General features: G+C 43.6%; 2 protein-coding genes across 4 annotated transcripts in view; one reads left to right on the top strand and one right to left on the bottom strand.

Moving 5' to 3' along the window:
* Positions 1 to 20,130, bottom strand: part of SMIM14 (small integral membrane protein 14) — a 40,887-nt gene extending 20,757 nt beyond the window's left edge. The window contains exons 1-3 of one of the 3 annotated variants that reach the window (XM_082238324.1): positions 19,890 to 20,130; positions 17,354 to 17,447; positions 516 to 595 (exon numbers count right to left, since the gene is read on the bottom strand). The gene's annotated coding sequence lies outside the window, so the exon portion shown is untranslated. Of the gene's footprint in view, positions 1 to 515; positions 596 to 14,230; positions 14,391 to 17,353; positions 17,448 to 19,889 lie in introns of those variants that run through there. The other 2 variants (XM_082238323.1, XM_082238325.1) reach the window with 2 other exon arrangements.
* A 1,373-nt stretch (positions 20,131 to 21,503) lies between these two features.
* UBE2K (ubiquitin conjugating enzyme E2 K) overlaps positions 21,504 to 24,933 on the top strand; it is a 32,611-nt gene continuing 29,181 nt past the window's right edge. The window contains exon 1 of the mRNA XM_082238322.1: positions 21,504 to 21,692. Within this exon, the coding sequence (XP_082094448.1) occupies positions 21,630 to 21,692 (63 nt within the window). The 5' untranslated portion in view covers positions 21,504 to 21,629. The remainder of the gene's footprint in view (positions 21,693 to 24,933) is intronic.

The following is a 24,933-nucleotide window of genomic DNA, read 5'->3' as shown; positions in this document are numbered from 1 at the left end:
TTGGTTTCTAGTACTGCAACTCAGATCTTTTACTGGAACCTACCTGCTAGTTACACCTGCTTGACTGGTGTAACACTATACAGGAACAACAGCAAAGTTCAAATTGGGACGAGGGGGGCAGGAGATGTGAAGCAACGTGGCACTCTTTCTATGATGCAGCAATTAAAATGTACAGGTTTACAAAACCAAAATGTCAAAATTGTGCTTTCTGGGTTGCACGAAAATGTACAAATTTAAAAGAGCCTTCTGTAAAATCACCCATTTCAAAGGTTAATTTTGTGATAAATACCAATATTAGCAATGGGTGTGATTCAATTCATGTCACTGGCTCACTACTGTACTCTTGCATTGAGTTTACTTACAGAAAAATTGTTTACTTAATCTTTATTATATTTTTAGCTGCCATATGTTAATGCCCAGGTGACATATGGTAAAAATAGTTAGAAGCAATCCAACGTCATCAGTACAAGTATTAATAAGTAAAATGGACTTAAATTTGTGCAATGGAACTTTACCTTCCTTTTCTCCACACTGCCGACCTCTGCACACCTCCAAAATCTGCTATAGCCGCCAATCCTCAGGCGCAGGTTTTGAGCTGAAAGGAAAAAGAAGGTGAAGTCCCACTGCAGAAGTCTGTTCTATTTCCACTGAGTCTGCATTGGATACAACCCTATATCTGTTTTATTTACTAATTGGTAAATACAGTATTAAGGGATGCGGGTGGCTCTGTGGGTTAAACCAGAGAGCCTAGGACTTGCCGATCAGAAGGTCGGCGGTTCGAATCCCCGCGACGGGTGAGCTCCCGTGTTGTGTCCCTGCTCCTGCCAACCTAGCAGTTCAAAAGCACGTCAAAGTGCAAGTAGATAAATAGGTACCGCTCTGGCAGGAAGGTAAACGCCGTTTCCGTGTGCTGCTCTGGTTCGCCAGAAGCGGCTTAGTCATGCTGGCCGCGTGACCCGGAAGCTGTACGCCGGCTTCAACGGCCAGTAAAGTGAGATGAGCGCCGCAACCCCAGAGTCAACCACAACTGGACCTAATGGTCAGGGGTCCCTTTACCTTTAAATACAGTATAATTGACTAAAAATACTAGTCTAGCAATTGTTAAGCTATGGGGTTCTTTTAAAAATATTCCGTAAGTAAATACTTCTTTGCACAGTGAAGTTTGTCATTTTTATGGGCCAATTCACAAAAACCTGTCAGACAAGTTGGTGGCATTTTGAGAAATGCCCAGTTCCACGTCTCACTGTGACAATTTGCTCATTTTGAGTGGCTGCTGAAGCGTGCACAAATCTAAAGCTCCCACCACATTACCCGTAAATCACTGAAGTTTCAAATGCAAATGGACAATAACCAAGGCAAGTCCAGTATCCTATATATTTACTAGCTTGCACTGTGCAATCATAAATAGATTCCTAAATGCCAGGTAAAAATGTGTGTGCAGCGGGAAAGACCCACACCCTTTGAGACATTTTCAGACTACATTTTAGCTGCTACTATCAAGCTGCCTCTTCTACCTTTACGAGGCAAGTTTGAATACCCATAGCCCAAAAGTCCATCTTGGTGCTCCATGTTTCACAGGGAAAAGTGAAAAGTGAGAGGTTGGGTCCAAATTAAGTCAGTTGAATTTGGGTTCCATTGAAATCAACTGGAAAAATTATGACCAAGTAAAACTAAATTAGAGCACTGATGGATTGGATCCAGATTAAGAGCTTTCTAGGACTTGCATCAACTATTCTTCCATGTCTTGTGGGAGTACTATGAGAATTATGAGACCTCTGGCCTCACCTACCTATCAAAATGACCTGCCAGAACGGGGGGGGGGGGGATAAGGATCTGGCCCGCCAGCTACAAGAGGTTCCTCACCCCTGCATTAACAAGTGATGTAATATGGGAGGGACCAAGTGAGAACCAACCTTTCAGGTAGCTGTAGGAGGGGCACATTTGATTACAGCCCAGTACAACTATCCACAAACATGGATTTCCCAGGCCCAGCACAAAACATTTGCTTCCAGGGACAGAGCAACAAATGCCTCCCCTCACCACGACAATACCCAAGGCTGGTCTTCACGCAATGAGGCAGAAAATGGCTCCCCACTTTCATGACAGTAAAAACACAATTTAATGATGCACAAAATCGGTTGACTAATAATAATAAAAAATTTTATTTATACCCCGCCCTCCCTGGCCAGAGCCTGGCTCAGGGCAGCTAACACCAATAAAATTTCAGTAAACACATAGCAAGAAAAAAAATAAACAATTTAAAATACAGGTTAAAATGCAATTTAAAAGGCAGCCTCATTTTAAAAGTTAAAACTGTAAGGGGAGGGAAACATAAGGGTCAGTCTGAGTCCAAACCAAAGGCCAGGCGGAACAGCTCTGTCTTGCAGGCCCTGCGGAAAGATGTCAAGTCCCGCAAGGCCCTAGTCTCTTGTGACAGAGCGTTCCACCAAGTCGGGGCCAGTACTGAAAAGGCCCTGGCCCTAGTTGAGACCAACCTAACCACCTTGTGACTTGGGACCTCCAAAATGTTGTCAATTTTTGGACCTTAACGTCCTTTGTGGGGCATACCAGGAGAGGCGGTCCTGTAGGTATGTAGGTCCTAGGCCACATAGAGCTTTAAAGGTCAAAACATCTCACTCTTTCTAATGGTAGTGCAAGCCCTGCTACTGCAAACCCCACTTTGGGACATCCATTGTTTGCTTCAGAGTGCCATCGGTACAACTGATTTGAAGTGCGTAGTCCACGTCTCAACTCCTTATGTTAGTCAGAACTCTTACTACTTTGATGGGCCTGAATCCCAACTTGTTTTGGAGAAATTAAGAAGAAGAGTTTGGCTTTGATATCCCGCTTTATCACTACCCGAAGGAGTCTCACAGCAGCTAACGTTCTCCTTTCCCTTCCTCCCCCACAACAAACACTCTGTGAGTGAGTGGGGCTGAGAGACTTCAGAGAATTGTGACTAGCCCAAGGTCACCCAGCAGCTGCATGTGGAGGAGCGGAGATGCGAACCCGGTTCCACAGATTATGAGTCTACCGCTCTTAACCACTACACCACATTGGCTGTATTACATTCAGCCCAATCTTCAGAAAATATTTTAACATCAAATCATTTTTCAAAGCGTAGCGATACAATCATCTTCCCTGGTAGGCTGCAATGTACAGAATTAACAGGCCAGTTCTAAATATGTGCAGGGTTATCATGGAAGTGCTTAGGATGGGACGTATCAGCAACGCAATGTACCAAAACACAATGTTCCGCCAGGACTGCAAACATAATTGCACTAGTGCCGGCAAAAAGGCAGATTTGATGGGTGCTGTCCGGGTAAATAAAAAGCACTTGTTTCCCCCCAGACAACAACCATTTATCAAGGAGACCAAGGATGTTCTCTGAATTCTGAGAAGTTCAGCTTGCAAGTGTGTGTGTGTGTGTATGTGTTTTGATCTAATGTGTAATCTCCTACATGTCAAAATATTTTAATGCTCTTAAAAATGACAGACTATGCCAATCCTATACATATTGTGATCAGAAGTAAGTTTCATTTAGGTCAGTGGGACTTAATTCTCAAGCAAGTGTGTATAGGATTGCGGGCTAAATCTAAGACACACACCACCCAATCACGTTTACTTTTAACTCAGTGGCTATGTGAATCACACAAAGAGGCATCGTGCACAGAAAGGGGCTGTGAGATCCTTCCACTAGTCCTACCCTTGAGGTCATGAAGGAGGCAGAGATGTTCCAAATATTTTCATACTTCCTACCTTCATGGAACACTTTTCATATGGGCTAGTTTTCAGAGAATACTCTGACGGTCACAAAACTCCTGGACATTTCAGAGGATTCTGCAGCATGGTCTGGGGACCACAGTCCTATCACTTGAGTACCAGGCCACTCTTCCCCAACCTGGTGCCCTTCGGCTCTCATCAGCTCCAGCCAACTGTCACAGATGATGGGATTTGCAACCAAAAACAACTGGAGGGCACCAGCTTTGGAAGGTTAGCCTAGGCCCACTTGGATCTCACTCTTACCCCATATAAATTGAGAATCTGCCCTCAAATACACCCAAAACATTGCAGGGGGAGTTTGAAAGTAGAAGGCAAACTTTCATTTGGGCAGCTTGTCTGCCGCTACTGGTCTTCTTATTATGAAACCTCTTTGAAAACCACAAACACAGAACGTCACTGGTAACCGCCACAAGTCACTAATGCAAAATACTAAAGCACTGACACCCTCTGCTGCTTTTTGCCTCTAAATATATATACAAAAGTAGGAAACGAGAAATTTTCGGTAAGAAAGAACACTTAACCTTAATTAAAAACAGTATGTTGTGGTTAAGAAAATGCAAATACAGACAAGTGCATACTGAGCAGTATTACATAACACTTATATTTTTAATACCTTGCAAAATAAAAGTATGCCAAAATGTATTTATGTCATGGCTGCAAATCTTAACATAGGCTGCTAAAGCTCTACTAGGGTCAGTTCAGGACTGAAGTCCTAATGGGTTTTTTTTTTTATTCTAAACACTGCAGATAGAACAAAACACTTTGGGCTCTATTTTTTAATGAAAGTAAAGATAATGTGAAGTAGGCAACTCTTTACACTCATAACTCAGATTATGGATTCCTGGCTGGTTATATATCACAGGTTCATCTACAACAGAGATGGAGATTTGTGGTCCTCCAGATGTTGATGAAGTACCAATCCCATCAGCCCCAACCAGTCAGGGACAATGCAAGTTGCAGTCAGGAAACATCTGAAAGGCCACAGCTCCCCCACCCCAGATCTGCAAGTATGATGCAATGGATATTTCACAAGGAATAACGTCCACTTCCTAGAGGAAGCAAGATCCTATAGTTATTGCACTAGCACTTTATCAATGGTAAAATGATTTTACATTCACAACACCTGTACCAAATAAATCCATTAAGGTGACTTAACTGTGCAGCTGAATTACAACTGCACCGCGGTGCAAGGCACAACAGTTTTAATAATCTTAAAAAAGATAGGCATAAACACATCACCTTGCATCAGATGACAAGTGTCCCTTGCATGCTTCCACCCACCACTGGTGGTGTAGTGAAGAGGCATTTCCCGCCTATCCTCCCTTCTGCTCTGGCCAATGCAACCGGCAGTTCTGTGGATACAGTGGTGCCTGCCCCCCTCCACAAAGTCTTGCTGTTAAGGGGTGAAGATTGCTTCCAAATTCATTACCAGTTGGGAGTCAATAATGCCGACGGGATTTTTTTTTACCCTTTTTAGTGGATCTGGTTTGCATTTAAGAATGCATAGTAATAGAGCAAACCTATTTCTTCCACTGCTGCACCTTCTGGCCTTATTCCCTACCTCCAGTTATTGCAAATCAGTACAGTACAGTGGTACCTCGGGTTAAGTACTTAATTCGTTCCGGAGGTCCGTTCTTAACCTGAAACTGTTCTTAACCTGAAGCACCACTTTAGCTAATGGGGCCTCCTGCTGCCACCGCGCTGCCGGAGCATGATTTCTGTTCTCATCCTGAAGCAAAGTTCTTAACCCAAGGTACTATTTCTGGGTTAGCGAAGTCTGTAACCTGACGCGTATGTAACCCAAGGTACCACTGTAATATAAACAAGAACCTAGCAAAAAGACAGTTTGTCCAGCCTGTCTGCTAACAAACTTATCTAGCAGAATAAAGAAAATCATGATGTTCCCAGATACTTTTTATTTTTTCATTTCTCCAAGCACAGAGGCCACCCACTGATCCAAGGAGAGCAGGAGAGAGGAGCAATCAGGGGAGGACTCTCTAAATTACAAACAGGCCCAAGAGTCCAAAAAAGGCTGGTGACCTGTCTAGCAGTTCAGGGTAATGTACATGACTTCAACCATTTTATCCTCAGAACCACCCTTAGATTAGGCTGAAAATAGGGACTGGCCAAAGGTGACACAGTAGCTTCACGGCTAAGCAAGAATCTGAACCCAGATCTTCCCAATCTTAGTTTGTGACCTACCGTATTTTTCGCTCTATAAGACGCACCAGACCACAAGACGCACCTAGTTTTTGGAGGAGGAAAACAAGAAAAAAAATATTCTGAATCTCAGAAGCCAGAACAGCAAGAGGGATCGCTGCGCAGTGAATGCAGCAATCCCTCTTGCTGTTCTGGCTTCTGGGATAGCTGCGCAGCCTGCATTCGCTCCATAAGACGCACACAAATTTCCCCTTACTTTTTAGGAGGGAAAAAGTGAGTCTTACAGAGCAAAAAATACGGTAAGTCATTTAGACCAGGATAGAAGAAGGATACAAAGCGACGACCCACTAAGAAAAACCACGAGCAGAGTGAGCTCGTGGCCGTGGGATCCGGCGGGCACCTAGAGCGACCCCCAAAACGAAGAAGGGACCCCGTAAGGGGCTCCGGAAGCGCGGAGGGGAAGCGGTGCTGTGGATTCATCGCTCTTTCTGCGGGAGTGAAGCCGCGCGGCTGTTGCGGATGAGCGCCGACCTTTCTTCCTTTTACATTGGATTACAAACCAACTACTCGTGAGTAAGATTTACTCAAAATTGGATTACAAATTTATGAATTTGGCTGAAAGCGGGAGGCGAGAAAAAGGAAGTCCGTCTCCCGAGGATGCTAGTGATCAAAAGCAAAGATTTGACAAGCTGGAAGCAGTGCGGAGAGATTTTAAAGTGAGACATCATACGTTCGGAAAAGTCGGAAACTGAAGCAGGCAAGTTACTTTTATTTCCTTGCTATTTTCTGTACCTTATTTGGGGACTTTCTCCTCTACTGGACTTTTCTAAATTCTAAAGACTTTAAAACCCCCAGTCCCGGACTTGCAGTGGGACAAAAGGCTACTTTGCGGATACACTTATAAATTTGAAATGGACACTTAGAGGCATTACTGTTGGATACAATTAAACAACTGTACTTTGCACCTTTTAAGAAACTTATGGCAATATTGTGAGAGCTCTGCTAGAGGGAAAAGGTCTTTTCCAAGGATCATCGTTAATTTACTTAACTTAAGGAACTTTAATGGCGTCTGAAATTTTGTTTCTTCTTCCCTGAATTGCAACATTACTCCCTCTAGTGGAACTTGGGACTTACAATTTCCTGAGAACCAACTTTGCTTTGTCTTTCTGTGGTTAGATTGTTTACGCTTGCGCCTGCCTTTCTCATGAAACTTTTGACAGTCTGACCTTGAATCCAAAGACAGGTGTGGAATGAGCGACAGGGTAAAAACAAGAGCTGCGTCGAAGGCAGGGAAAGGCAAACTGACACAAACAACCCTGTTTTCTCAGGGACGTAGATCTTCAGTCCCTGCTGTTTTACAGACTGCACCCTCGCCAACAACACCAGCTGAAGAAGCTGAACAACCAATAGGTGAGGATATGGCATCTGGAGGATCTAACACTCTTTTAGAGGAAATGTTACAACAATTCGCAATTTTGAACAAAAAAGTGGATGATCAAACTGCAAAAATTGACTTAGCCACATCTTCAATTACCAAACTTTCGGAACAGGTGGCCAAGCATTCACAAGATATTGGAAACTTAAACGACGCAACATCTGAAAATCGAAAATTGGCGGAGGCTGCGATTGGAAAAGCAGAGGCTGCAGCCAAAGGAGTGGAGGAACTGAAAGGAGAGGTAAGACCGCTCCACAAACATATTACAGACCAGCAGGCCTACCTGTCTTTGGTGGAACTGCGAAACAGGGAAAATAACCTGAGATTACGCTCTATCCCAGAGATTGAGAAAGAGGATTTGACCGGCTTTTTAACGGCAGAATTTTCCAAATTCTGGGGTATAAACCAAGACACAGATTTCAAAATAACGACTGCATTTAGATTGGGAAGAGTCGTTGGGAAGGACAGGCCTAGAGACTGTTTGATTATTTTAAGGACTAAACAGGAGAGAGACAAGCTACTTGATCTACACTTCAATAAAGCACTTGTGATCCAGGATAGAAGAGCACAAATTTACAAAGATATCCCTAAACAATTACTGGATCTAAGAGCCAACTACACTGACCTAACTGGACTTTTGAGAGGTAACGGAATACCTTACAGGTGGGAGTTCCCACAAGGTGTCTTATTTAAATACAAAGGAAAGAAGATAAAAATCAAAACGAAAGAGGATTGCCAGAAGTTCCTACACGATCACGGAGAAGACCTACAGAAAGGAGCAGCTATTTGGCCACCACCAGAGTTAGGGAAAGAGTTACCACCTTCGGACTCGGACAAAAAAGAGGACACCCCACAAGAGTAACAACAGATTGATACAAGATGTCTCTGCAGCTGTATAGTTGGAACATAAATGGCGCGAATTCCCCAGAAAAACGCAAACGGATCTTCCATATCCTAAAGAAAGAGAATTTGGATATAATTTGTTTGCAAGAAACCCATGTGACAAGGGTACACAGAAAGGTGTTAACAAATAAAAGATTAGGCCAAGAATTTATCTCATCAGACAGAGTCAAGAAGAGAGGCGTGGTGATTTACGCCAAAGAGACTCTTTCACCGAAACTTTTGTTTAAAGATGAACAAGGAAGAATCCTGGCTATTGAGATTTCGACCCAAGGAGAGAAAATTTTGATATTAGGAATTTATGCACCAAACGAGGGGAAATCAGAATTTTATAAGAAGCTGCATGAGACATTATTGGACTATCTGGACTATTCTAACATCATTATGATGGGAGACATGAATGGGGTTGTCTCTACTTTTATGGATAAGTCACAGAACCAGAATTTGACTAAAGATGGAAGACTACCAAAAACTTTTTTTGAACTAACTGACAATATGGATTTAATTGACTCATGGAGGACAAGAAACCCCCTAGGTAAAGAAGGAACTTTCTTTTCTGAGGCCCACCTGTCATGGACAAGGATCGACCAAATTTGGACAACTAGAGGGCTGGCACCTAAGACCACAAAAATAGAAATCTGCCCAAAGACTTGCTCCGACCATAACGCTCTGAAAATGGAAATGAGATTTACTACTGCCGACTCCTTCAGATGGAAAATGAATGACAACCTGCTAAGAGATCAAGAGATTGTAAAGAAGGCCCAAAAAGCTTTAAAGGACTATTTTGAAATCAACTTGAACACCTCGGTGGAAAAAAGAACAATCTGGGACGCGAGCAAAGCTGTTATGAGAGGGTTTCTGATACAACAGAATACGATTAAGAAAAAACTCTGGAATGGTAAAAAGGACAAGATATTGGAGAAGATAAGAGACGGCGAGAAAAAATTAAGATTAAACCCAAAATCCAAAGAGACCTTAAGAGAAATTAAATTCCACCAGTCACAATATGCGCAACTGATTAACCAAGAAGTGGAATGGAGAATTAAACAAATGAAACAAAGATCATTTGAATCGGCGAATAAATGTGGGAAACTGCTAGCTTGGCAGTTGAAAAAGAGACAAAAATTAAACTACGTTACCAATCTAGAAGTTGAAGGAAAGAACATTCAGAAACCGGGAGAAATTAGAAAGTGTTTCCAGAAATACTTTAAAAAGCTGTATACACAAGGACCCGAGGATGTAACCGAGATAGAACAATTTTTGAAAGAAAATGGTCTTCCAGAAATATCTCAAGAGAAGAGATCAACCTTGAATTGTAAAATAACACAACAAGAAATCGAGGATGCCATTCAGAATATGCAGCTGGGCAAATCTCCAGGACCTGATGGACTTACCTCCAAGTATTATAGGACGTTAAAAGACTATTTGATACAACCACTAGAGGAGGTTTGTAACCAGATTATGGGGGGAGGGAAGGCACCAGATACGTGGAAAGAAGCATTCATCACATTGATACCTAAAGTGGAAACTGAAAAGACTCAACTCAAGAACTACCGTCCCATCTCACTCCTAAATGTGGATTATAAAATATTTGCGGATATTCTGGCCAACAGATTTAAAAAAGTATTAAATGAGATAATCCATAAAGACCAGGCCGGCTTTCTCCCAGGCAGACATTTGTTTGACAATACCAGGAACATTATTGATATCTTGGAACTTTTACAAACAAATATTAACACCAAAGCAGTATTGATCTTTATTGATGCGGAGAAGGCCTTTGATAACATTTCCTGGAAATTTATGAAGAAAAATTTGGAAGGGATGGGAGTGGGAAGGGGGTTTGAGAATGGAATAGAAGCAATCTATTCAGAACAAAAAGCTAAGTTGATAGTGAACAATGTGGTGACAGAAGAACTTCATATTGAAAAAGGAACACGACAGGGGTGCCCCCTATCCCCCTTATTGTTTATTTCAGTCCTGGAGGTATTGCTGAACATGATAAGGGAGGATCGGCAGGTACAAGGAATACGGGTCGGAGCGAAACAATATAAACTGAAAGCATTTGCAGATGACCTGGTTTTAACACTACAGGAGCCAGAACCCAGTACAAAAAGAGTTTTAGAACTGATCCAGAAATTTGGTCGGGTGGCGGGTTTTAAGTTGAACAAGCAAAAAACTAAAGTCTTAGGGAAAAACTTGACGGCCATGGAAACAGAAGGGTTTCAGAAAGAGACAGAACTAAATATTGTTAAGAAAGTGAAATACCTGGGGGTCAATCTGTCTTCCAAGAATTTGAATCTATTTAAAGATAATTAAGAGAAATGTTGGTTAGAAGTTAAAAAAGATTTAGAAATTTGGTCAAGACTGAAATTATCCTTGTTAGGCCGAATTGCAGCTATAAAGATGAACGTTTTGCCAAAGATGTTGTTTTTGTTTCAAGCCTTGCAGATTGTGGACAGATGGAATGCTTTGGAAAGTGGCAGAAGGACATTTCTAGGTTTGTCTGGCAGGGCAAAAAGCCCCGAATAAAGTTTAAGATATTAACTGATGCAAAAGAGAGAGGGGGGTTTGCCCTGCCGGACCTAAGGCTATACTATGAAGCGGCAGCCTTCTGCTGGATGAAAGATTGGATTCTATTAGAAAACACTGATGTCCTAGATCTGGAAGGCTTCAACAATTCGTTAGGTTGGCATGCGTATTTGTGGTATGACAAGGGTAAATCATATGGAATGTTTAAAAACCATATTGTCAGAAAAGCAATATATATGGTCTGGAAAAAATACAAAGACTTATTGGAAAGCAAAACTCCGAGGTGGATCTCACCAATAGAGGCCAAAGCTCGGAAAACAACCAATATGGAGGCTTATTGGCCGAAATATTGGGAAATAATAGAAAATATTGAAGGTAACTGGAGATTGCAGAGCTTTGAAAAACTAAAGGATAAGGTGCAAAATTGGCTGCATTATGCCCAAATTAATGAGGTTTTTAAGTTAGACAAAAAAACAGGTTTCCAGGTGGAAAAATCGAAACTTGAGACAGAGTTGCTTGAACCAAAGACCAAGTTATTATCGAGAATGTATAACTTGCTGCTTAAATGGAACACTCAAGATGAGACAGTTAAATCAGCAATGATAAAATGGGCTCAGGACATTGGTTATAATATTATGTCTGATGACTGGGAAAGGTTATGGACCACCGGTATGAAGTTTACTGCATGTAATGCTTTGAAAGAAAACATTATGAAAATGGTATACAGGTGGTACATGACCCCGGTTAAGCTAGCTAAGATTTACCATTTGTCCGATAACAAATGTTGGAAATGCAAGGAAGCTGAGGGAACATTTTTTCACCTCTGGTGGACCTGCCCAAGACTGAAGGCCTTCTGGGAAATGATCTATAATGAGTTAAAAAAGGTGTTTAAGTACACTTTTCCCAAGAAACCAGAGGCCTTCCTTCTGGGCATTGTCGGCCAGAAGGTGTCTAAAAAGGATAGAACTTTTTTTATGTACGCTACAACAGCAGCAAGAATTCTTATCGCTAAGCATTGGAAGACCCAAGATTTGCCCACACTGGAGGACTGGCACACGCAACTGATGAACTACATGGAATTAGCCGAGATGACTGCAAGGATTCGAGACTTGGGAGAAGAAGCAATGGAGGAGGACTGGAAAAAATTTAAAGACTATTTGCAAAAGTATTATAAGTTATATGAAACATAAGATGTCGTGTGATTGGGAATCTAGCCCCAGTAACAAAACTTAATTATTTATGAAATTTGACAAGATTTATGAAAGAATTAAGGTTTAAATGGGTAAAAACGATATTATGGTATATTGCTCAGAGTATATATTGATCAAGAGATTTAAATTTAAACTGTAATTGAAAATAGAAAGAAACATATGAAATAAGGATATAATTTGCTGATAAATTTATTGTTAAGAAATGCATTCTGCGAGGGATGGGGGAAGTCCAATGGAAATTTGAAATGAGTTATCGAAATGGTCGTGTTTTTCTTTTTCCTTTTTTTCTGGTCTTTTTTTTTCTTCTTACTTTTTGATCTCTTTGTTATTTCTGTAAAAAATGTAATAAAAATTATTATAAAAAAAAAAAAAAGGATAGAAGAAGGACAGCCTTCTTGGGATATTGTTATATGTCCCATGGTCCTAGGTTCTTCAAATTTTTATTTTCCCACTTTCTGTATGTTCTGTAAAACTTAGTAAGTTTTATTTTATTTTTTTTAAGGATCACCCATATGAACTTTTGCAACCTTTAATATAATTGACAGAGACCCTTCTGGCTGTTTATTTATTTACATTTATTTCGTAACCTACATTTCTTCAAAGCAATGCACATGTAAAAAGTGTCAGACTGATCCTCCTGAACGTCTAATAAAGTCACTGGGTAAGGTGCAGGTCAGTGAAAGCCAGGAAATTGACATCATAATGGTAATTAAAATAAAATCATTAGTTAAGCACAGGGCATTCTGAAAAGCAGGAAAATTACAACAGTAGGATGATAAACGTGCAACTCTACAACACCGTGAAAGCACACTCAGGAAAAGAGTCATACCTTATCCAGGATATTTCAGAATACTCATTTCACACTTATAACATGACACAAGTACACTGTTGATGTTAAATAACAACTATCTTAGATTTTGCCAATAGTCTGTCTGTAATTTCTGGATCCTCATTTTTTCTCCCTGCATAGGAATTCTGAAGCCAGCATGCTTTAGTATTAAAGGTAAGCCCAATTAGCTAAATAATACCAAGTAATATGTTTAGGACTGAAGTCCTAACTTTTTTTTTTAAAAAAAAAAAGAATTAAAAGCATCCATGTTCAGTATTGGTTGGCATTACAGTGTCATCGCTAGCCTTCTCCCAAGGTTCTCTCTTGAGAATGTAATAGCTTCTGGGGCATCTGTTGTCTGTTCCAGGGATCCCTATTCCATTGTGAACAGGAAACATTTCTTTATAAAGACTGAGGAAGCTGATGTTTTAACTCAAAAGTCAACACAGTGTGACCTGGCTTATTAAAGAGCAAGAGAAAGGGAGGAATAATATAAAACTGATCCAGTTAATGTGCTTCTCAGTCCTATACTTGCTTACTCAGAAGCAAGTCCTATTGAGCTTAATGAAGTTTACTCCCACAAAAGTGCCCATGCTAACCTGGAAGTCACTCACTTAACTCCACGTAGCTTGTGTAAACATGCGTAGGGTTTAGCTTACAAGGGTTTGAGGGCACCGCCTTTACTAAATTTTAACTGTTTTATTTGTTAAACAAATTTATAGACCGCTTCATGCCATAAAAGCCATCAGGGTGGTAGGTGTACCCAGCTCACAACCTAAACTTCTGCACACACTTGGAAATTTAACTTGCCTTGAGTTCAGCATCATGCATCTCCTAAGAAATCTGAAAACGTTTATTCAGGAACAAAACCAAATCTGTATAAATCAGGTGTGCAGTTCTGCTCGGCTGCAAGACCAAAAACAAAAGCTTCGCCAGCCCCAGCGAGCAAACGGCTCTCCTTCTTTATCACAGCTGGCCTCTCACCAAAGCGAAGTCGGTGGGGCTCCTTTGGCACAGGGAAGATCAGCAACAGGCTTTTTACAGGGAGAGATCCGGTTTTAAATGACCCCCCTCCCCTCCCGCCAGGAAATCAGTGCAGGGCTTGCATATTTTGCGGGTTTTAAATACTTGCAAAGATCCAGAATAAGCAAAAAGCAGCAGTAGGGAACAAGGGGCAGTCTTTTCCCAGAAACTTTTTTGTTTTGCCTCCCATCCCCAAAGCAGAAGAGAGAACCGGGGGTGGGAAACTTTTCCTTTTCCTTGCCTCCTTTCGCCTTCTTCCTCCATTAAAAGAAGGACAAGCCTGGGAGGGAGAAGAAGGGGAAAGGAGAAAAAAAAACAGCTTGAGGCTGGAATGCGGAGAGGCAGCCACAAACAACTCACCGGGTTTGCTCGGATCTGGAGAGCAAGAGGCGCAGCCCCAAGACGCCAGCCAGCGCAGCTGCGGAGCGACTCTGCCTTTCGCCTGGTGTTTTGATTCCGTCGACCACGTCAGTCTAGCAGGCAGCGCTGCAAGACCCGGATCTGCCGGCTCGCAGGCAAGGGGAGGGCTTCTTCTGCACCCTCCCCTTGTCTCCCATGGGGATCGCGGTGGGCGGTGCGCAAGCCGCGCCCCTCGGCGGCGGCCCCAGAGGAAAGCGCTTGTCGCCGAATCGTGCGGCGGAAAACTAAGGCTGCAGTTGCACGTTAACCCTCCATTGACTTGTAGAGTCCGAAGGGACCTCCGGGGGGGGGTAATCTAGTCCACTACTCCCCGCCATGCAGGAAACTCTTTGCCCGACGGGCTCGAACCCACAACCCTGAGATTAAGCGGCTCTCTCTCTCTCTCTCTCTCTCTCTCTATATATATATATATTTGGCTTTTCAAATTAAAGTTTTGCAATCACATATCCAACATACAACATAAAAACAAGATTCCAAAGAATCTCCTGGACTTCCCTGGTCCCCTTTGTGGGTCCTATTGTTAGTCATTTCCTCCTGCAACTTTTATAATCAGGTCTTTTGCATCTCCATTATATCCAAAATTCACCATTAAACTACAAGTGGTAATCCAATCCTACTAACGATTTTAACTGTTTACTGTGGTTTTTAAGAAACAATAAAATTTCTCCATTCTTTATTAAGGTTTTGGTCTTCCTGACTTCTGATTCTTGCAGTCTTTTTTGCTAGAGATGGAAAGAAGATAAAGTCCTGACCACAGAAGAATGGCAGATTAAGTGGATGGGATTATGCTGAAATGGCAAAAATGGCACAATAGCCAATTTTTAAAGTGGTGTGTAAGTCCCTTAGAATGAATATGACTTTACAAATGAGAAAAGAACTTTGAATCAATAACTTGGTATTGATAAGATAGTAATGTTTTCTGCTAGGTCATAAATGGATTTAGGTTAGCACTCTATTTCTTGGTAACTTCCAGATTGGATTATTGTAACACACTACATGGGTCTGTTCTTGAAGACCACACAGAAGCCCAAGTTGTCCAAAAACACAGCATGCAGATTCCCGGCTGGGGTTCCTTTTAGAACCACAGAACCTAAGATTTGCTGATCAGAAGGTCGGCAGTTCGAATCCCTGCAACAGGGTGAACTCCCGTTGTTGTGTCCCTGCTCCTGCCAACCTAGCAGTTCAAAAGCATGTCAAAGTGCAAGTAGATAAATAGGTACCACTCCAGCGGGAAGGTAAACGGCGTTTCCGTGCGCTGCTCTGGTTCGCGAGAAGCGGCTTAGTCATGCTGGCCACATGACCCGGATACTGTACGCCGGCTCCCTCGGCCAATAAAGCGAGATGAGCGCCGCAACCCCAGAGTCAGCCACGACTGGACCTAATGGTCAGGGGTCCCTTTACCTTTTAACCCACTGTCTAAAACAGGGGCATGGTTGCTGGTTCATTTCCAGGCGCAATTCAATGTGCTCTTGTTTGTGTTTATAGCCCTAAATACCTAAAGTCCCAAATATATGAAACACTGCCTCCTTTCCTACTGTCTTGAACGTTAAGATCAGTAGAGGGGCCCTCTTGGTAGTTCCATCACCCTTGGAAGTTTGGGGGTGCTGGCGACCCTTAACTATGGAATTCCCAGCAGAATGGAAGTTGTAATCCAGCAACATCTCCAACCCTTCTCTAAACTCAGTATTTTGCCAAGTTAAAATGTATTATTGTTTGTTGGCACAGCTGATGGGAAGAGCATGGAGGCCCTCTATTGGCCAGGGGACCAAAGGACACTAGGGTGATGTATCCCCTGCCCTCCCAGAAAGAAGACTGGCAAGGTGAAGGCAAGCCTAGTCCCACCCAGGGACGCGGACTTATAAAAAATATTGGGGGGGCCCGGGAAAGCTCGCGAAATGTAAATAAGCTCATGAATATGCAAATAAGCTCATGAATATGCAAATAAAGTGACGCCGCCCCCTCGTGAGCGAATAGGGGAGAGCGTGCTGCTGCCTATTTATCAGCTCCGGAACAGCTGATATGCGGGAAACCTGGGGCTAGAGGCAGGAGCCCCCGCCCCCGGGGATTCCCTAATCTCGCGGGGGACGGCTGGGGCTCTCCGGCTAGGGCGCGCGGCTGGCTGGCTGGCGAGGGAGCAGGTGGGGAGGAGGCGGGGGACGGCGGCGGCGCCCGAGATTATTGGGGGGGCTGAGCCCCCCCAAAAATTTTTTTGAGGGGGCTCAAGCCCCCTCAAGCCCCATGGAGTCGGCGCCTATGGTCCCACCCATTGGCCAGAGAAGGGGCGCCTGCTTCCCTCCCTGCTGCAAGAAAGTATGGGAGGAAAACCTAGTTAACGTGACCTGAAGTCTACATCATGGCATTATAATTTTAAAAATATGGACAAATGGTCATAAGGGGGGCCATTAAGAAAATTGACATCATGGGAGAGGGCATAGAAATGCTCAATATAATATATATACAATGGAACCTCGGTTTTCAAACATAATCCGTTCCGGCTTTCAAAATGTTCGAAAACCGAGCCACAGAGGCGGTCTGCAATTTCAATGGAGAAAATTTTACAAAATGCAACAGAAGTTCTTCAACTTCCAAGGCGTGTTTAAAAACAGAAGCATGGGTTTTTGGCGTTCGAAAACCAAAACGTTCAGCTTCCAAGATGCTTGAAAACTGAGGTACCACTGTATTTAAAAAAACTGGTGCTGCCCAGTTGTGAAATTCCCTCCCCATGCAAATTCACCTGGTGCCATCATTACTATTATCTTTTAGGTATCTGGCAAAGTCACCCTGTTTTCCCATGCATTCTTTTATTCCTGCTGCAACTGATGCTTAAAAAAAAAATCACTTAAAAAAAACCCTGCTATTTGTTTAGCTGGAGAGAGAATATGCATAATATCGAAAATTACCAAATCTAGGATTGATCATTGGCATTGTAAATTCAAAGCCTTAAACCTGCTGAGGCTTGGAAATTGTAATCTGGTTAATACCCTGGCTTTAATATTTAATACAGTTAAATAACACTTTCAATTTGCTCTAGGAAAAAAAAATCTGAAGAGGGGGAAGTATTACTGTGAATATTCCTTACTGCAGTTGCTTGGTCAATGGCAGATTTAATTTGACATATTCCATCCAGCAGAAGGCACTGTAACACCAACTTTTCAACCTGTGCACAGAGAAACAGGTAACATTTATAAAGCAAGCTACACATATCAAGAGATAAGGAAGGAGGCAGGAAAATTGAGAGGTGCTATTGTCTGAAATGTGAGCTCACACTAATGTGCTTATTTCTGCAATTTAATCAGAATTCTGTAACTAGGTAGCGAAAGCAGTTCATACTAACATGTTTCATTGTAAGCAGATCCACAAATGCTATAAGAATTACGAGATATTTTGAATATTGTATCTAAGTGATTACAGTGGTACCTCGGGTTAAGTACTTAATTCGTTCCGGAGGTCCGTTCTTAATGTGAAACTGTTCTTAACTTGAACCACCACTTTAGCTAATGGGGCCTCCTGCTGCCGCCACGCCGCCAGAGCACGATTTCTGTTCTCACCCTGAAGCAAAGTTCTTAACCCGAGGTAATATTTCTGGGTTAGCGGAGTCTGTAACCTGAAGCGTATGTAACCTGAAGCGTATGTAACCTGAAGCGTATGTAACCCAAGGTACCACTGTAGTCTAAGAATGTGCATGTCTTCCATTTATCTCTCATCAGTAACTCAATTTTAACAGGATCATTCTTTTTAAAACTGAGTAATCATAGGGACGCGGGTGGCGCTGTGGGCTAAAGCCTCAGCGCCTAGGGCTTGCCGATCGAAAGGTCGGCGGTTCGAATCCCCGCGGCGGGGTGCGCTCCCGCTGCTCGGTCCCAGCGCCTGCCAACCTAGCAGTTCGAAAGCACCCCCGGGGGCAAGTAGATAAATAGGTACCGCTTACCAGCGGGAAGGTAAACGGCGTTCCGTGTGCGGCTCTGGCTCGCCAGAGCAGCGTTGTCACGCTGGCCACGTGACCCGGAAGTGTCTCCGGACAGCGCTGGCCCCCGGCCTCTAGATGTGAGATGGGCGCACAAACCCCAGAGTCTGTCAAGACTGGCCCGTTCGGGCAGGGGTACCTTTACCTTTAATCATAGGTCAAAAACTCTTTAACCCTCTCTTCTCCGGTATTAGTTGCAAGCAGGGTAGAAAGGGGAAGCAATGTGAGCGAACTAAACAAGATATTTAAAGGGTCTAACAGTCTATATTGCTCACACTTCCCTGTGCTGCAAGATTCTGTGATTTTAATATTCTGCTGGGAGCTCTCTCTTGCTGGAGAGTTTGATTATCCCCATGCTTTGGATCTAGGGATCCAGCCAGTTCTTTTATTAATTACCCCACATGGGTAATCTTCTATATCTATTATTATTTTCCTTCCCACATGTAAAACCATGATTCTGTAGCTTTTAAGAGTCTTAAGATGGGAGGTGGTAGCATACATTCAAATAAGGATCTGAATATGGTGTACAGTTTTCAGGTTGCATCAATGCCTTTTACTGCTTTTATTCAGTTACTTTCCCTGGAGCCTGCCTTTTGCCATATGGCCTCATATCTGACTTATGCTGCAGTCCTAAAAGCCCTATCTATGGAGGAAGCACCATAGTGTTATTTATTTTTCAGTAAACATGCAATAGTATTGCATTTGTATTGCTCCATCTCTCCTCTCTACTGTCCCCATGTCCAGGTTACTTTCTGTTGTAATATACAGTTACTGCCTCACACTTGTGTGCATGAAATGGTTAACCTGAGCCCTGAACTCAAGTTGCCGTAGTGGATGTATATTAGCAGGCTCTCAGCAGCTTCTGCTCCTGCTTCTTCTCAGTCTTTTCTTTTTGTGCAAGCAAAGGAGCCATGTGGCCTGACTCCCAACTCAGCAAATGGTACAAAATCTCTCCAAAGGGAGGTTTTAAAGCCTGCATCTTTGCTAACCCAAAGACTGCATTATCCTTTTTGTAAGAAAACCAAGCACTTTTGTTTTTTTAGACTATTAGGTATTAAGTGATTAATAAATCAAATAGATAAGTAATAATAACAGACTGGAACTCCTCAGAAGGCCATCCAGCTGTAGCCACTGCTCTGAAGGACAAAATATTTCTCTCTTCAGCATCCCATGTCCAATGGCCTCAATATTATTGTAATTAATACGTGTATTACAGCAGGTCACAGGGTGGGCTACAACAATTTGAAAGTCAGATGAAAACCTGTTTGTACAGTCACAAGAATAGGGTGGACTCTGAAAGTGCACATCTCAGGTGTCAAAAGGCATAGTTAAGAGGGGCATCTTCAGGATTCTCCAAAAGTTGTATAGTGAAGAAGTCAGACACACCTATGGGGAGGGAATTTCACAACTTAGGGGCTGCTGCAGAGAAAGGCATATTCTGGGCTGCTGCCACCACAAACTCGTGAAAGAAATTGCTACTACCCCAGTGCCCCTTCTGCTGATCTGGGAGGGTCTGTGGGGAAGGAGGCATTCTTTCATTTCTAATTTTGACGTCCCACATGCTACAAGAGCTGTGTACATGGAACAAGCTTCATGCTGAATGCTATTGACATTCTGGGGAGTGGAAATGCTTACAAAATGCTGTACTGCCTCCACAATGTGGCAGCTTGACTCTGCGTCCTACTGCACTCACATCCTGGTGCCCCATTTTGGAAAGCGTCCCCTGAGCAATTCTGCCGTCTCCTGTACACCTCAGACCTCTCCATGTGGAGTGTCCAAAACGGAGACCTTTCCCATCAATCTGCGTCAACTTGAAGGCCAGAAACGTTGCCCAAGGAGAACTGCACGACTTTGAGAAACCATCTTCCCTGTCTTGGGAAGGCATAGATGTTTCCAGATATGCTGTAAGCCACCAAGAACAGCTGGGGAAACCCAGTCAGATGGGTTTATTACAAATAATAAAATGATGATGATGATTATAAATTAAAACGGAAGGTGGGCAATGTGTTATGTACAATCCACCCGCCACACAGGCTGGTGCGTGCGAAGGCTGCATTTGTGTGAAGGAGCAGGTAGGCGTGTGATACCTCATACGATGGGTGTGATTTCATCACAAGGGCCTTAGCTCTGCCCTTAAACAACAATGGGATATCAGCTTTGCCCAAGGCATGATGGATGGAAAGAAAGACAAAACATCTTGCAAGGACAGGAAGAAACACCTCAGACAGAACAATTGCCACATACAGGAAGAACAAGGATATAGTTTGAGTTCCTCCCTTGCAGTTTTATAAATCACTTAAGGTGTCAACATGAATAGAAGTTATTAATAATGCAGTTGTTGTATAAGGTATTATTATTATTATTATGACCGGAGCGTAATGGAAATTAATAAGATTTTGGAACCCAGAAATAAAGCAAATAATCCAACCATCAATTCTAGCACTTTCTCTAAATTATATAATTCGGCATTTGAATGATTGGTATTAATAATTGTATTATAAATTGGTATTGTTATAATGGGTCTATTGTTGGATTGTAACTGAAAAGTAATAAAAAATATTATTAAAAAACTCTGCCCTACTCCCTCACCCTTCCCCACCCACGCTATAATAATAATAATAATAATAATGATGATGATTATTATTTTATTCATACCCTGCCCATCTGGTTGGTTTCCCCCAGCTGCTCTGGGCGGCTAACAGCACATGTGTATTATTATTATTATTATTATCTAAAAACATCCTAAGAAATCGATGCCTTCCCAAGACGGGGAAGTTGTGTAGCTCTCCCGTCTCAGCCTCTGAAGGGAGGGCCGTCGCGCAAGGAAAAGGCGCCGCTACCGAGAAGGCCTCGCCTCCGCTCCAGACGGTCCACATTCACACGTACGGACCTACGTACCACACACACACACAGAGAGAGAGAAAAGGCGGTTCTGCCTCATAGTGACGGCCAAAGGCGGAGGTCGCCGACGACCCCTCCTGAGGCGAGGTGGGCGAAGGCCTCCCCTCTCCCTGAGGGGTGAAACCACCGTCTGACAGGAGAACCTCTCCTCCACTTTTTCTCCTCTCATTTTGCCTCCCCCTTCTCCACACTTTTCGCGGGGGCCCGAAGCAGCGGCTTCCCCCCCCTCCCCGCCCTTTCCTATTCCCCTCCCCTCTCCATTTTCCTTTCTCTGACGGAGAGGAAGGGGCAGGCGGCCGGGCGGCGGCGGCGGCCAACGCGCATGCTCGGCGCCGGCGCCATTTTGGAAGGGCCGGGAGATTAACCCGCGGGAGCAGCGGTGGCGGCGGCGGGTGGAGGAGCTCGGCCCGGCTCGGCGGCGGCGGCAGCGGCGGCGGCCTGGGGTTGGGCGGGTCGTCGGACCCCTCCGAGGACATGGCCAACATCGCGGTGCAGAGGATCAAGCGGGAGTTCAAGGAGGTGCTGAAGAGCGAGGAGGTCAGCCTTTCCCTCCCTTGCCGCCCTCCTCGGTCGTGGCGTTTATTGGGGGTGGGGGAGAGATTTGGGAGGCTACATCCCTTTCGGTTTTCCTCCCCTCGCCCCCGTTTTTCTTTCTCTCCGGGGTCTCGGAGAAGCAGCGATGTTGCCTCGTTTCCTCGGGCAACGTTCATTTCCCATGAGGGGAAAAAAAGGAAATTTCTGAGGAGGGGAGGGGGTCCCCCGGCGGGGAGTGACCCCCATCTGAGGGGAATGGGGTGGGGGTGGGGGAAGGAAGAAATGATGAGAAAGGGGGAAGGGGATCAAGCGAGGCCTGCCAGCTCCATCTGATCCTCTCTGGTGCCCGTGTAGGCCCACCCAAGAGGCCCAGAGTCACGCCTGAATTTGTAGCGTGTTAACCACCATACGTGTGAATCTGCCCCTTCTGGGAGGTGGGGAATGCACGTCACTGCCCTCCTCAAGATGTGCTTTTGCTGCTCTCAAATGTCAACATGCTCTCCCCAGCTTGTGCTGGGGGTGAAATAAGTAGCACACACCACTTCCCTGGCTCAGATGCTGGCCCATGTAATATTATTATTATTATTTATACACCGCCCATCTGCTTGTGTTTCCCCAGCCACTCTGGGCAGCTCCCAACAGAATATTAAAAACACAATAAAACATCAAACATTAAAAACTTCCCCTAAACAGGGCTGCCTTCAGATGTCTTCTAAAAGTGGCAACCCTGCCACTGGTCTCCAGCTCAGTCCCACAGGTATCCTGCCACCCTTGTCTTCTGCTTTCTGGTCAAACTGACTAGGCCGGAGAAAAGTTAAAAGCCTTGTTATGGTTACCAGCACAGATATGGATGCGGCGGTTGAATTTCCCCCCAGCATTTTGTCAAACCCATTAGAGCTTTCCGCTGTCACTTTTTTGGGGGGGCTGGAAAGTAGAGGAGGAAGACAGGGGAATGAAATTTGGGACTGTGAAACTGGCAATGCTTCCCTTCGCACTTCCCCATTTGTGTGTGTGTAGCCATTCAGAAATCTGGAAACTCTGTGGGGGGAATGGTGGGTCAAAGAGCAATAAATTGTGGGCGCATTGCATCGGTTCACAGGTGATGAAAGGTTGAGATGCAGTTGTAACCTGTATGACCATCAGTTGACTAACATAAGATTGCCTCAGTGCATGGAATACTTTGTTTATTCCTTTCACATGTACATAGTGGAGGAGAACATCCAAAGTGCTTTTAATTGGTTTGTACGGTGTCATACTGTTAATAGGAAGAATATGAATCTATTGGTGGTGTAAACTGGTATGCTATTTGTTGTTAGCATAACTGAGTATTAAAAAATACCTGTGCGATGAGAAACGATATGGCAGAGATAAAAGGTGCAGGATGCATAGTAGCATATTGCTTTTGAAAACCAACCTCTTAAGAAAAAGTGTGAACTGTAGTTGCAGACTTTGAGGACATAAAAATGTGTAGTGACCCTTTGCTGCATCCTTACACGTGGGTGGCACTGTGGGTTAAACCACAGAGCCTAGGACTTGCCAATCAGAGGGTTGGCGGTTCGAATCCCTGCGACGGGGTGAGCTCCCATTGCTCGGTCCCTGCTCCTGCCAACCTAGCAGTTTGAATGCACGTCATAGTGCAAGTAGATAAATAGGTATCGCTCCGGCGGGAAGGTAAATGGCATTTCCATGCACTGCTCTGGTTCGCCAGAAGCGGCTTAGTCATGCTGGCCACATGACCTGGAAGCTGTACGCCGGCTCCCTCGGCCAATAAAGCGAGATGAGCGCCGCAACCCCAGAGTCGTCCATGATTGGACCTAATGGTCAGGGGTCCCTTTACCGTTTACCTTACAGTGTGATTATAACACACACACAGAGAGAGAGAGAGAAGGCCACATCCTAACATCTAGTTGGTGTACTTCCACTCCTGGGATGGGATGGGCTGGCCTTAAGCAATTGTAAGTGATTTTTAACCCTCCCCTGCTGGCAAAAGTTAAACCAAGGGAAGTCATACTGATGTAGAGTTATTGGTCTTGCCCACACAGCTCCATGCAACTTGCACCAACAAAAAACCAAGTGTAACTAAACATTTCATAGGAATTCATGGAAGGGCAGAAAATTCAAGTTTACACTACCTGCCCAAACCTGGCCACACACACCCTGGCTAGAAACAAGATGAAGCTGAACTTACACAGGAGATATGCTGACATAACTTCCTGGTTAGGATAGGTTTGACATACTGTCTTGTACTACTCCACTGTTGCCATCTTGAAAATGTTAGTTAAGAGCAACTCCGACTGATTTTCGGTATGAGGACCATTTCACACATTATGGCAGGCAAACCTAGACTTGCCTTGTATTTAAAAAGAAGATGCAAAATTAATCCCAGCATTATAATCAGTGTACTTATATATACATGTTTGCACATTTATTGTTTACACTTAAAATATTTTAGTTGTAACCTTTTTAGGTATCTATCTACATATCATTATATATCTGTAGCTATATAATTGTTTTCATGTGTGAGGATAGCAGTGACAGCATACAGAAACAAAAATCTCAGTCTACTTTAGTAGACTGTTTTAAGTAGATATATACTTCACTCTAATGCCAAAAGTTGTGGACACACGTTCCTAATTCTGGCTGCATCATGTCCACAGCCTTTCCTGCATGCTTCCTATGCTAACAAAATAAATGCTCACACAACAGTTCAGATTCATGTATTTTCCCTTCACATTGTCATCTCTAGATAGGAACTTTGTCCTCATTTCCAAGCAGTTGTACATTGAGAAGCAAGTTTGATATTAGTGATCTGTTGATGTTATATACAGTGGTGCCCCGCAAGACGAATGCCTCGCAAGACGGAAAACTCGCTAGACGAAAGAGTTTTCCGTTTTGGAGGTGCTTCGCAAAACGAATTTCCTATGGGCTTGCTTCGCAAGACGACAATGTCTTGCGAGTTCCTGCTGGTTTTTTTCTCCCCCCCTTTTTCTAAGCCGCTAAGCCGCTTATCAGCTGATCCGATCAGCAGATAAGCCGCTAATAGCACTAATCCGCTAATCCGTCAATGGGCTTGCTTTGCAAGACGAAAAAACCGCTAGACTAAGAGAATCACAGAACGGATTCTTTTCGTCTTGTGAGGCACCACTGTAATAGGCAGTGCTATAAGTATATTGCCTGTCAGTGAGTTGTATCCAGAAGCTATCTTATGTTGTACTACAAATAATAATGAATTGAAATCTTTCAG

Source organism: Podarcis vaucheri (genome assembly GCF_965113315.1).
Source record: "Podarcis vaucheri genome assembly, chromosome: 9".
NCBI lineage: Eukaryota > Metazoa > Chordata > Lepidosauria > Squamata > Lacertidae > Podarcis > Podarcis vaucheri.
The sequence above is the reverse complement of the archived record's forward strand: the minus strand, read 5'-3'. Positions and strand labels throughout refer to the sequence as shown.